The 14226-nt window shown below is 40.5% G+C and overlaps 1 protein-coding gene across 1 annotated transcript; it reads left to right on the top strand.

The window, feature by feature from the left end:
- The first annotated feature begins 658 nt into the window (after nt 1-658).
- rgma (repulsive guidance molecule BMP co-receptor a) lies at nt 659-13615 on the top strand. Its single transcript, XM_068312609.1, has 5 exons — nt 659-724; nt 943-1562; nt 5976-6091; nt 7922-8427; nt 10645-13615. The coding sequence occupies exons 2-5, from the start codon at nt 1549-1551 to the stop codon at nt 11347-11349; spliced, it is 1341 nt and encodes a 446-aa protein (XP_068168710.1). The 5' UTR covers nt 659-724; nt 943-1548; the 3' UTR covers nt 11350-13615.
- The last annotated feature ends 611 nt before the right edge of the window (nt 13616-14226 follow it).

Raw genomic sequence — 14226 nt, 5'->3', positions numbered from 1 at the left:
GGAATCCGGCACCTCCAAAACCATTCTTTTCACACAGCGGTGTCACTCTTTCATCTACTTATGTTACATCAATGCAAAATATGCTGCCTCTCAGTGGCCATCTGGAGAGGCCAGGTCTGGACTGAGATGGTAAATGAGTGGATTACAGGGGTCAGTTTCTCTCTAGATGCACAAAGGGATGATGTCATGTGTCAGCTCTGGCCCGACGGCTGCATGCAAACAACATCTGCATCAGTGTGCTGAAATAAAAGGCTTGTTACGAAAGGCTTTCTCAGCTCTTCCTTTCAGCTAGGCTGCAGTATGCTTTAAGAACAGTGAACTGGGCACGATGCACTGCTGCAGTTTGGAATTTTAAGTGTCCTACATGATGAAGTGAAACTGGAGCAGAGAGAGCATGTTATGTTCTAAGCAGTGGAGGCTCGAAAGTCTACAGAGGAAGGAGGGTGGAGGCTTGGGGAGGGGGTTGTGGTGGTATTTTCCTGCATGCAGTCTGATCCTAAAACACAGGTGCAGCCTCCATGCAGTCCTCCCTGCCTTTGAGCATACCCCACCCCCTCATGCCCGCTGGAAAGTGTTTGTCCATCTGATCCTCCATTAAATCCCAATTATTATGGATTTGTCTTTTGGCAAACTGTGATTTCCTTAGAAGAGGGGCTGTTAAAGGTTAACGGGGTAGATCTGACAGCAGGGGTATTGCCTGGAAACATCTCGGCTTTAGAAAACGGTGTGTGCTTGGAATAATTCAGGTTTATGCTTGTCTACTCAATGGTGCAGAAACATATCCAAATTCTGCAAAAAGATTATTCTGTATTCTGAAATCAGACAGAAAATAGGTCACTGCCTGTCATAAGAATGACATATGACAAAGCCTGGGCTTAGTTTCACTTGCCTTCACAGAAAATAACACTGCACAACTCAATTCTGACTTGTTTTTCGATGCAGCTGCGACCTCATCAGAGGATTCCTGTCTCCCAGAGCGCTTGAGAGAAGTTGGAAAGAAGAGGGGGTTCACAGCTGAGATGTGGGGCTCCCAGCGACGTCATGCAGAGCCGATCATTGTCTCTCTCACACTTTCTAACGAGCCATTTCACAACATCCAGACAGCGGATCGGGCTGTGCGCAGCGGCGGCAGCGGCTTTGCCCTGGGGGCTTTTTTCTCTCCACCATAACTAACAATTTGGATTCACCACGCGGATGAGGCTAATTACCGGACTTAATCTATCTTAATTTATCATTTGTGATCGACCAGATAGTAAGTTAAGCGATGGCTGCAGAGATCGTAGTCTCCGCCGGCTGCGGAAAGTGGCAGTTCACATGAACACCTAAGACAAGGGCGCATAGATTGAACATAGATCGGTGGACAGACACCATGAGCACATCGGTGGATTTTTCCACTCAGAAAGTCACTGAGTGCGTTTGATTTGGGATTACAGTAACGACACAGGACGAGTTGTTTGAAGGAGGAGATTTTAATTGGTAGTGTGCTTCCTCTCGCTCCTGTTCGCTGTCCTCCGGGTTCCTGCAGGACTCCAGAGTCGGGGAGATCTCATGCAGTCGCCAAGGTTGGTGTGTTTGTCAGTCAGGCTTATTTTACATCCTCACTAACTGGGGGGTCTCGTCAGGCTTGTTGGGTTTTCAACTATATTTTATGCTAAATATATCTGATTTTGGTCAGAAAAGCTGTATTTAATCAAAAAGAAGAACTTAATCGCAAGTTGAATCGTTGATCATAAATACTTTTGATGAATATACAAACATATGCTGAGCTGTTGCACTTATCTTATTATCAACATCTAGAGGAGAAGCCTGGTGAAGCTATTAATATCTTCCCATCTTCACAGCAATACAACTGAACAAACACCCCTGCTGGCTGAAGATTTTCACCTCTTTAAACTCCTAATTGTATGACAGCTGTAATTAGAGCAATAACCGAGCTGTCCATAAAGCTCAGATTTAATGACAGGTTTTGGTTGTCTTCGTAATGCCATGTGCGTTTGTGTTATAATTTGAGGTTTCATATCAGAGCTCACAACAAGCGCCATCTGTTGGGAAAAAAAGCATCAATCCGCTGTGAGCGTCTCGTTAGAAATAAAACGCGCTCAGTGGTGACACTCAGGCCTGTTTGGCATATAAAAATGTCAGACTGCTGTTGTTCCATGCATGACGGGTCTGACAGGTAGAGCTATGGGAAGTTTGAAGCAGAACACGCTAAATTGTGATTGGACTAGACTATGTTTTGTTCTAATATACGTACTGTACCTGTTTGAAGCACGTGGAGCACATGATCTGGCTGGATTTGTCTGTGGAGATACTTCCTGATTTAGACCAGTGCATGATTTTTATTGTATATGTTAAAAGTAACATTTAAAAATCATGAAATCTATCTGTAGATTTAAGACAAATGTTAAAAAGTAAGAATTTGCTGAATGAACTCTTGATCAGAAAAGGCTCTAGAGAGAAGTCTGAACAGGTTGGTTAGAGGTGGACTGAGTTGTGCCAAGAATTCTGTCTTTGTGAAATCAGGTTTGCAGCTAAGGATTTTTTTTCACTACACAATTACCTGTAAATAAATTTGTAAAAGTAAAGGTAACAAATTGCTGTTTTGTCCTTCAATATGATAAAAATTGAAAAATACTGAAAGCTTTCTTTTTCCCATTTTAATCACTAAATGGTTAAATGAGAATAAGGAATAAACCAAACTTCCCTGTGTAAATAAGTGGTATGTCAACAGCAAACAGAATTTTGATAGATATACATAAAATAATGTTTCACCTTTATCTGCAAAGTCATTGCAACAGGTGAAGATTGAGAAAATACAATATTTTTCATATTTAATGGGACAGAAATACGAGCAGTCAACAGAAGTCACATTGAAATATGTCTGCGTCGGAGCACTGATAGGGTGGAGGAACATGCCATCCCGGAGTTTGCCTCTGCTGAAAAAGCCAAAAATGTCCCATTGTTCATCAGAACATGTCAGCAACTAGTTTATGCCTTTCAGCTGCAGACATTCATTTCAGATGTGAATGACTTATATATTAGAGCTAGACATCAGTCTGCACAGGGCCACCCTTGTGGAAAACATGTATAGGCTCAGACTTTATTGTACATGGACCTATCGGTCATCCATGAGAGGACAGCAATCACAAAGACGTTCACTATTTCTATGGAAAAACACTGTATGAGCAACCGCAGCCTGAATACCCAACTATCTTACTGGGTTTGATTTGGTATAAAAGACATCAAAAGATAACATTGTTCATTTGTTCTACTGAAAGACAACCATATATGATATATTTAGAAGAGGGAATCATCTCTTGTTCTTCTTGTCAGTGATAGAAATTAATTAAAGTCTTATAACCATCATGCTAAAAATCTTACGTAGATGTATTTCAGAAAACAAGCATTCTCAAGATATTGGATTTATGAATCACAAATCAAACTATTCATTGTTGTCTCATTCAGTGTACATTTATTTGTTCATTTGTGAGGATGTTCTTTGGATTTTATTGTAAAGACCTCATTAATCTTTGGGCAGGTGCATCTACAGTTTGTTTTATGCTGATCCCTCTCACACCTAAGGGTTTCAGTTTTTAATATTGCAATTTTGGTCATTAAATGACCTTAGGATGAGTTTATATCACAGTATTACTGGTATATTAAACAGAGTAGGGTTTTTATACACTGCCCTAAATGTATATGATTCCATCTTGTGATATTTTTTAATTGGTTATTTCTTTCTGTTAAATTTCCTTAAAGCTCTTTGAAATTAAGTTCCCTTCCTTTCCCATTTCCACAGTGACATCACTAACAGTGTGTCTGACAGAGTCACTGATGGACCTAATACTTTAAATAGATTACCCAATTTGTCAGTAAGCATTAAATAAACTGGCAATATTTTGATAGCTGTTTAAGACTTTTTACAGGTCACTAGTTCCACTTTGTCAGAGATGAATATTTGATGCTTTCTTTGTCATTTACCACAGCAAAGTAAATATTTTAAAGACAGTTAGTTGGATAAAGCAGTTCTGTGCTTTCAGCTTTTGGAAAATGTCTTGGCAGGTCTTCACTATGGTCAGATGTTTTATTGTCAAAACATGTAATCAAGAGATTGAGATCAGTTGAAAATAAAAATAAACTTAGCTCACGTTGAAATATTTTTCTTTTCTGTAATAATATTCTGTTTTAACAAAATCTGTGAAGTTTCTCCAGATGTCTTGCATGTAAAAAGAACTACATTTAAAAGCATGTTTGACACTTTAAAATGAGAAGTGTTTGAAATACTGACACTAACTAAAATACTTCCATCAAACTGGATTTATTAATATCGAAGTAAATATGTTATATCGGATAGACTTGTCGATCAGCCACAAAAAATGAGAACCACAAAGTGTCCCTTTCCTATCAGGCAGCAAAGAATTTGTAGAGCAACATTGCGCACCTGCAGAGACAATTGTTAATGTGCACATTGCAATGTCAAAGCTTCAAAAAAATATTGTGAGCCCAAAAAAAATCTATAAAAAATATCTACAGGCCGGCACCGTGGTGCAGTCGGTAGCCCTGTTGCCTCACAGCCAGAAGGTTCAGGGTTCAAGTCCCTTCTGTGAGGAGTTTGCATTTTCTCCCCATGTCTGTGTGGGTTCTTAATGGTTATCTGGCTTCCTTCCACCTCCGAAAACATGCTGCTTAGGTGAATTGATCATTCCAAAATTGCCCGTAGCTGTGAGTGTGTGTGGTTGTTTGTCTTTCGTGTGGCTCCGCAGTGCACCGGCATATAGCTCAGAGTGCCCCATGGCTCTTACCCATAATTCAGCTGGGATAAGATCCAGCAATCCTTGTGACCCTCAAAAAGCAGAAGAAATGGACAAGAGGATGAATGAATCAATGAATCGGAAGTCTACATTTTATGGATTTTTTTCTATTTCTGTGTCTCTTTCTATTATTTTTACTGGACAAGGCAGTGGAACCCTTGTGCATAAGAATAAACAAGGATGGCATATTTGTGAATAAAATGTTGAGATGCTATTCATTGTGGATTTCATGTTTTGTTTTGTAATTTATGGCTGGACCTTATCATTAAATGACAACATTTTCATACTAGTGTGTCATTTGTGCACATCTTTTTAGGTTCTCAGTCATCTGGGTCAAGGTAAATCAAGAGCAAATCAGAAGTTGTTGTAAGTTGGTTTCATTAACTTAACGTCTGTTCTGAACTGAGAGTTGAAACATCTTCATCCAACCTTAAGCAAGTCCGGTTGATTCCTCATTTGTTCACACTGACATTCAGTCTGAACATGACACTTTGGGATGTCAGCTAATGGGAGAGGGTTTGTTTGATTGTTTATACTTGTCTCCCTCAATGGGTCGTAGGTTGTACAGTATTCCAGAGCACTGTAGGTGATTGAAAGACAAATAGTGACGAGAAGAGAAAAGTAGATCACTCACAAGTATTATCAGATTGAACATGGAGCCCCAAACTTGAACAGTGTGCCCTGCCCCCTGGGAGGAGTTGCACTGATTCCAGTTCTCGGGTTTTCCCTCCACGCTCAGGTTATTGTTGTGACCTTTCTCATGTGGCCTTGTCGACTCTGTGCAGACTGTGTCTCACTATGTGGGTCGTCGTCTAACAAATCTGCTCAGTGAGATGTAATTCGAAACTTTGAGTGGGGGGGGGGGGTTTAAGGGCAGGACGTCTAGCCGTGATTGGTCGAGGGCGTCGCTCGCGCTCGGAGGCTGCACCTTGTCGACACGCCCCCTAAAGGACGACAGACCGTCACGCTGCTTCCAGCCGTCCGTCACGCGCTGCTAGCTAGCGACGCTGTTCCCACTGCCCACGGAGCCCCACGCCGAGGAGGAAACCCTCCCCAGTGACGGGAAGGGGCCTCTTCACACCTGTTTTATGGACATTTTCGTATATTCCTAACAAGAAGTCGGCGACTCTAACCTGTTATCCTGTTTTAATCCGGTTTGACCAGGGAGAGGAGTGAAGTGCGACCCCGAGCTGGATGGATGGTAATGGGGAAAAGAGGAAGACCCTCGGCGCTAGACGTGTGGAGAGTCCTCGCCGTGTTTCTGTCACTCTTCCCTGTTGGTAAGATTATTGTTTTTACGTTTTTCTAATTAGTTTTACAATCCGTACGTCGATGCGGTGAAGCGGACAGCGATGTTTAACTGTAAATGAGCTAAAATGTCTAAGAGCGTTCACTCAACTCTTCTAACACTGGGCTGCCAGGTTGGGTCCACATATTTGAGTGATGCAGCAGTGGAATAAAAGTTATTTATCTAACAGTGTGCACTTTGTGCTGCAATGTTCATTATTGAGTTGAGGAATATTAATTATTGAGTTATTGACTTTTACCAACTAAAGTGGTAAAAGTCAAACAGATTTGACATTTTAATCCAAGTGCTTACTTTCAGACGGATGGAAATGTCTGTATGATCTTATTTATGTTCTAAAAGTTGAAGCTTAGAAGAAATAATAAGAAATAGTCCGATATGACCAGTTTAAGCGTTAAATGTTGCCAGTGGAGAAAGCTAACCCGAATTGAGAGGGACTGTGGAGCCGCTGCAGACCTCAACCCTTGTTTCTTTTGGGGGATGGGGAATGCCTCAGTGTTCAGCATGAGCTCCCCTCAGTTTTGTTCCAGTCTTAACTTTGGATGTTGATTGGGCATAGAATTATTTGAACTATTATTAAAAATTGATAGACATATTTTGGAGAGAAAAAATCGTGCTCTAAATACCCTGAAGCCACAAAATCATCAATTCTGAAAACTTTTTTTGTCAGAAGCTTGTGTGACCAGAAGTAAATGAGCAGCACAGTGTTTTATTAATTCTCCACACGTTCACATTTAAACTAATTTTATCCCATTGATTTGACCATGGTGATTGCTGAGGGGGGCACCTTGTTCAAACCCCCCCCCCCCTTTGCTCGTTTGCCAAGCTCTTATCAGTTTCCATATAAAGTCATTGACCATCCAACAACAAGGATGTAATTCTCTGATAGTTGAGAACAAGATTAGTTTATTGCCGTCTATCAAATTGGTGGTAAATAGATGTGATGTGGGGGATGGAAGGGGATGTAGTCATTTTTTTTAGGAGGGATATCATTTTAAATGTGACTTCAGACCATGCAGATTGTATGCCGTTCTCTTCTCCAGACACTGAATCTAAAAATTCTCACTGCCTGTTCATATAAATGATGTATTAGTTAACTGTGATATTGTTTAAACACAATATTAAAACAGCGCATCCTGAAACGTCTTTCAGAGGTCGCCAGTGTGGATCACAACTGTGGTCAAATCCTCATGAAGGGTGTTCATTAGCATGTTGGGTGGTATGTTTGCTTGTACATACAGTAAATATATAAAGTTACCTTGTTGAAATAAGAAAGTCATCTTGTGTCCAGGTTGACCTGAGGAGAGAGTCAGAAGAGTTTTGTTTCTAATGCGGTTTTATCCACTTTTTGATACAAGGTTACACGTCGTAGATATTTCAGGAGTTGTATAGATGTAGATGTCATTAATTATGTTTGCGCACCTACCATTTGGTGCCTTTTTGCATTGCATTTGAGTGTTTTTTTAAATTGCCAATTTATAAGTAATAGCTAAACGTATGCCTAGTGTAAAAAATAGGAATTTATATTTTTACTTGGTGTAATTTGATGTACGATATATATTTATTACACCGCAGCCTAACACAAATGGCTACATTAGTATTCAACATCAGTTGGAATTTTTGTTTGTCATTAATCATGTTTTGTGAATATGTGGTTTTAGACCATTGGCAATAAGAAGTATATAACGTGTTTATATCAAACTTTATTTATATCTTTATCTTTCTCTGTGTGGTGTTTTTAATTTATGTGGTTGCTGCTGATATATTTCATTTGTTCACATTGTATCTTGTTTTTCCCTGACAGTGAGTCTGCAGTGCAAGATCCTGAGGTGTAACTCTGAATTTCGGGCCTCCACTTCAAAGGAGGAATTCTGCACGGCACTGCGAGCATACAACACTTGTGTGCGCCGTACTGCACGTACCTGCAGGGGTGACTTGGCTTATCATTCTGCCCAACATGGCATAGAGGATCTAATGAGCCAGCACAACTGCTCCAAAGAGGGTCCCACATCCCAACCACGTGTTCGTACACCGCTTCCTCCTCCACCGCCGCCAATCCTCCCTGACAGCCAGGAACGTTCTGATGGTCCAGAAGTGTGCCATTACGAGCGCAGTCTTTCACGCAACACAGCACCACCTAATTACACACACTGTGGCTTCTTTGGAGACCCACATCTCCGGACCTTTGGTGATGACTTCCAGACGTGTGAGGTGGAGGGAGCCTGGCCCCTCATCCACAACAAATACCTGTCCGTTCAGGTGACCAACACTCCTGTTGTGCCAGGTTCTTCGACCACTGCCACAAGCAAGGTGTGCATGTTCACACTGTTCACACTGACAACCGTATCACATCCAGTCATTCTCGAATCATCAGAAAGGGTTGTGACTAACTGTTGCTTTTGTTTGTTCATCCATCTGTTGAAAAATTGTTGAATGTTCATCATGACTTCTTCAGGTTTTTCAGCCATTTGTCCTGTAAACTATACATATCAACTTCACCAAAACATATGAAACATGTTAAGCATAAATAACTATTTACAAAACAGTATTCTCTACAGTATGCCAGGCTCAACAAAGAAAGATTATCAGGGTTTTGTGTCATATTTGGATGATTTTAGTTCTAGGCTCTAGTACAGTTGTCTAAAACACTTAACTATTTAGTTTATTGTCATGTTCCAAAAAAAGGAAAGCTATACATTCTCAGAGTTTAAAATTTTTAACCAGAAAAGTCCAATTTTGTTTTAAATATGTCAAATGATTAATCAGTGGCCTAAAGCCTGGATATATAAATTAGTCCAGTTGATTTATCAGTTGACTAATTATTTCCACTCTGCAGTCAACAGAAAAATAATTATGCTGCAACAGTAATAACAAAAATAACTGGAAGACTCAACAATATACACAAACTGATGAAAAAGATTAAAAAAACTCCTGACAATTCCTTGACTTAAGTTAGAAACAATGGCTAACAAATGAACAACACATTAGATGCTGTATCAGAGTGGTTTCTTTGTGTAAGCCTCTTCTCTCTTGTGGTGTAATTGTGAGAGCTGCTGTTCAGTTACTTTCCTGTCAAGCTGGGGACTCTGGTGAATGTTTGGATGACTCCCATAGTAACAGATGAAAAAGCCAAACCCAGTTTGACTGAAAAATCTCGATAAGCTTTATAAATGATATGTTAGTTTTATAAGAGCAACACTGTGTCATATGTAACACAAGGCTCCATTTTCACTCTTCACGGTTGACAAATGATGTTTAGTCCACACTAAACACATAAATTATACACTGTAGTTATTGCCTCGGATTGTTAGACATTTCTGTCATAGCTGTATCAGCAGTGCATTGTTGTTTTGTTTAATGGCATATTGGTTGGCTGGATGGCTATCCCTAAAACACATTTCATTAGAACTCAAGGTCAGAAACACAGAAGAGTATTTTTAGCAGGCAAAGTCACTTAAACTTGGTCCAAAAAAAAGTTGAAGCTGTAATGGCTGTGGACTTTGCAAAGTTTTGTAATTGAAGTATTTAGACTGAGGTTTAACGAAACTTTGTCCTGAATCACATCGGTACAAAATGTAATCATCTGTAATTAGGGGTTTATAATTATACACTATAAAGTATTTGTGTAATTTTTAGTTTTTGAAGCAATAACATTTCTTTGCTGCTGTACTTCAAGCAAATGAGACAACTTTTCTTGAGGTCTTTATCATGGACAAAGGCAAAACAAGGCAGCAGCCGTTTCCACCTGTGTAAATAAGGCCTCTGGTTAAATATCTGCATTAGCATAGCTCTGTCTTTGGGACATTGCCTGTGCTAGAGCAAATAAAAACTGTCTGGTTATTTCCATCTTCATTTTAGGGAGGTATAATAGTGTTTTTTCTTTTTTGTTATAATAATAAGACCTGCCACAGAAACAGAAGTTCATGTTGGTGGGAACTGTTGCAGCTGATGAAACACCAAACTAATGATATTCCTTAGAATTTACTGGTTGTCTGTCCATTGCAGGCAGACGTCAGAGTCGCTAACCTGTCCTGGTATCACTGCTCTGACAATGGCTCATTGGTGTCCCCATGAAACCAAGCTCCGCTGAGTCCCGACCAGTCTCACTTAATTAGCTGCAGAGTATACTGCTCTGTCCTGGCTCGGCGCCACTCCCTGGAGCATAGTTCTGGGGTTCATAGGCAGGTTTTTCAGCGCTATGAATGGATCGTCTTTGTGTCTGGAAACTGAGGCCTGATTTTACATGGCCGAGACTCATGTTTTTTGAGGGCGTTTACCTTGGCCTCCCTTATGTTGAGCCAGTGCTGAAATATGACACTGATGTTAGGTGGTGGGATGGATGGCATATATTGTACAAACTTGTTCTCAATGAGTAAGCATAAGCTCATCCCCTTTTGTATTTGAGTGTAACAGTTACTGCTGTTACCAAGGTTTCAGAATGTAACCAAAAAACTGATAACAGATTTGCATTTGTGAGAATGGCGTACATGATCATACAAGCTGAAACTTTTTTTTGTCTTTCTGCAGCTGACAATCATCTTCAAGAATTTCCAGGAATGTGTAGAGCAGAAGATGTACCATGCCGAGACAGATGAGTTGCCAGCCGCGTTCGCAGATGGCTCCAAGAACGGAGGTGAACGGAATGGAGCCAACACACTACGTGTAGTGGAGAAGGTTCCTGGGCAACACGTGGAGATCCAGGCCAGGTACATCGGAACAACAATCGTGGTTCGGCAGGTAGGCCGCTACCTGACATTTGCCGTGCGGATGCCAGAGGAAGTGGCCAATTCTGTGGAGGAAGGTGACAACCACGACTTGTACCTGTGTCTTAACGGCTGTCCTGTCAACCAGCGCATCGATTTAAGGAACTTCAGGGCTCGAACAGCTGAGGCCCAAGTCGCAGGCAGGACCCGGAGTGGCGTTGCAGTAGCAGGCTTTACCTACCAAACTGCTAAGGCCAGGTGCAAAGAGAGGCTCCCAGTGGAGGACTTGTACTTTCAGTCCTGTGTGTTTGATCTCCTCAATTCTGGAGACATTAACTTCACCATGGCAGCCTATTATGCTTTTGAGGATGTGAAAATGCTACACTCAAACAGCAAGAGGTACCACATCTTTGAAAAGGATGCTTTTATGAGAAATGCAGCACAGAGGGGCAAGGATTTATTTTCAGTCTTCCTCATTGACCTCCTTGCTGTCCTACTGTGGATCGAGTGTTGCACAGGTCACCTATAGTCCTGTTACAGCAGTACCTTAATGGTGTATCTGTCATTGAGTGTTTGCTGCCGTCTTCTGCACCGGGTCTGTGATCTGATTGGTGGCTTGCTAGTGAAACCATCCCAGCTTTGGGACTCATTTTAGTTGTATTGTCATGTTTTGACTTCAGTCTAATGACAAGGTGAGTTTCACCCTGCCCCCACCTATCATCACATGTATTTAACTGGTTCATGGGACTGGTCTTTGAAGAGAGCAGCGATGAGAGACCAGCTACTCCAGAGCTCAGGATATCTACCTGGGATTAAATCCCACATTCTCACTGGGGCTGCATGTCTATGGGAAGCTGGACAAGATGATCTTTTGCAGAAAGAAGTTTGCTGATCATCCCTCCGTGATTCCCTCATTGTTGCCAAGCCAGTGGAGCTCTCTGTTGCTCATGTGACGAAGTGAGAGGACCTGACAGGGGCTTTTGTTAACCTAAGGCCAGAAGCAGCTCTATGTTTGATTAGTTTCCAGCTTTGGAAAAGCCTAAGCCTTTTTGGAGGAAGCACTCAGCCAAAAGGATGTCAGTGGAACGTCTCCAGTTGTCTGCTTTGGAGATTAATGGGTCATATTGTTCGGTTTTGTGTGTGTGTGTGTGTGTGTGTGTGTGTGTGTGTGTGTGTGTGTGTGTGTGTGTGTGTGTGTGTGTACACATGAGTGTGTGTACGAGTGTGTGTGCACTTTGGTATACATAATATGTGTGCAGAATTCAGCATCTGTGGTTAATTTTGTGTTTTGTGGATGCAGGAGTTCCCAGAAATAACAATAACCATCCTCCATTGAACAAAATCTTTCCTACATCTTTAAGTTGCACCCAAAGTGTCAGAAATAAAAACAAGGTGCTCCAGTTTGTTGAAGTGGATTCTATCGGCCAAGTGGATGAAAATAGTAGATGAAAATAGTTGTTTCTTGTTGTTTTCAGTGTCCTCCAGTCTTCAGTGTTTGTGTTTTTAGTCTGTAAAGTAAGTAGCTATAAAGAAAGCAAACGAACAACTTTAAATAAGGGCACTCAAGAGTGTTTACAGATTTTAGATCAAACTACAACACCTCTTTCATAGCAATTTGTGACTTTAGCTCTCCACTCTGTTCAGCAGTGGTGTAGATAATGTTAGTACTCACTGTAAAAATGTCACCTCTAGTTTGTTCAGCATTTTATAGACTACCAGTGTGCTGAACTGACTGTTGCTTAGTGCATAAATGATAAGCATATGTCTGTAGATGTGATTTTATGGCTTAAGTCATTGCCAAAGAACCCTTGTGCCAATATTTTTCCAACAACTGAAGTTTCTTCTTTCAGTCTCAAACATCTCGCATCAGAGGGATCCATCATATATCATCTGTGTTTGTTGGTGACTTTATGGTTTTGCATAAGTAATAACATGATAAATGCAGTTTTCGTTTTTGCACTTTCGCCTTTGTTTTTCCCGTGTTTCATGATAGCACTCCTTGTTACAAGAGGTTTCCATTTCTCAGCTCTGTCAGCTGCAGTATCTGCTAATGTGTAAGACATACCCGTAGATACGACGATTATTTGGGCACAGTTTTACTTCATTTATCCTTTACACTGAAGTATTCAGCAGGCATTACTACTGCTGTTTGAAAAATGTACAGGTGCAACAAGAGATACCATACAAACAAAACTGTAATGTTGAGTCTTTGTTTATAGATGTCATTTGTATTGTGAATTTTGCAGCATACAGTTTTACACGTTGAATGTGAGATTGTACGTAAGTTTTGTGACATGTTAAGTCTAAATTTGTACATTACCGGTTGTGTTTTGAATTAACTCCTGTTTTTGTACATCAAATCTTTTGGAGAATGTGAACCTTTTATTTGAAATGGATTTTTTTTTTCAAAAGCATGAACACCACAGAACATCTTTGTACTAAATACAGTATACTCGTGTCGTCTGTAGATATGTGATAAATGTTTACCTGACTATAGATCACATAAAAGATAACTAGCCTACGTCATTTTTAAAGGGCATTTAGTGATGTTTTCTGGGGTGTTCATGTTTTTTAATTTAAGTAAAGCACTTTATGTTTTCGTTTTAATTTAGGCCTTATTTGGTTTGAAAATCTGTTTTAGAGATGTTTACTGGTTCAAAAGATTAGGGAAAAAAATCTGAATGGAAAATACCGGAAAGATCAAACCGTGTGTGTATATGTAAAGCAAATGTTGTGCCACATGCCAGCTGTTTATAATGTAAATTATTTATTGAATAAAAGAAAATGTCAACGTGTCCTTATGTCTCATTTGCTGATGTTCTGAAACCCTTTTTTAAAATCAGTGCTTCAACTCAATTGGCAGTGTTTGACTGCCCCCTGCTGTAGGCAAGAAAAATAAAATGAGCAAAGAAGTTTTTTTTATTTAACACAGAAACATGTTTTAAGATAAAGACCACAGTCTATCACTCCAGTGTCTTTCTTTGACAGCTGACCTGGACAATAGCAGCCCCCTAAGTGAGTTGTCAAAATCAATTGAAAGCTTCTATGAACACACACACAGACCTAGTAACAACAAAAATGATAGAAAAAAAAAGAAATGCGACTCATAATTGTCTGCGAGATATGCCATAAAGTTCCTAACCAGTGACATTACTTTGTGTACACCCACGTATGAGTGGTGTCCTTAGGGGATCTCCTCCCAGACCTGGAACGGGTGCGTAGCAGTTTGCTCGGAGGTGGACTGCGGTTGTACTTGCAGGTGTTGGCTGCACTGATACAACAACTCATTGGGGCTGAGTTGGATTAACGTAGAGGGGAGTGTGAGGTCCAGTCAATGGTATCAATTTCTTCATCCTCTAGGAACCGTTGGACCATCTTTAGCTTTGATTACATCACACATTTGCTG

This window comes from Antennarius striatus, chromosome 4 (genome assembly GCF_040054535.1).
Source record: "Antennarius striatus isolate MH-2024 chromosome 4, ASM4005453v1, whole genome shotgun sequence".
Taxonomy (NCBI): domain Eukaryota; kingdom Metazoa; phylum Chordata; class Actinopteri; order Lophiiformes; family Antennariidae; genus Antennarius; species Antennarius striatus.
Note: the sequence above shows the minus strand (reverse complement) of the source record. Positions and strands in the feature narration are given on the sequence as shown.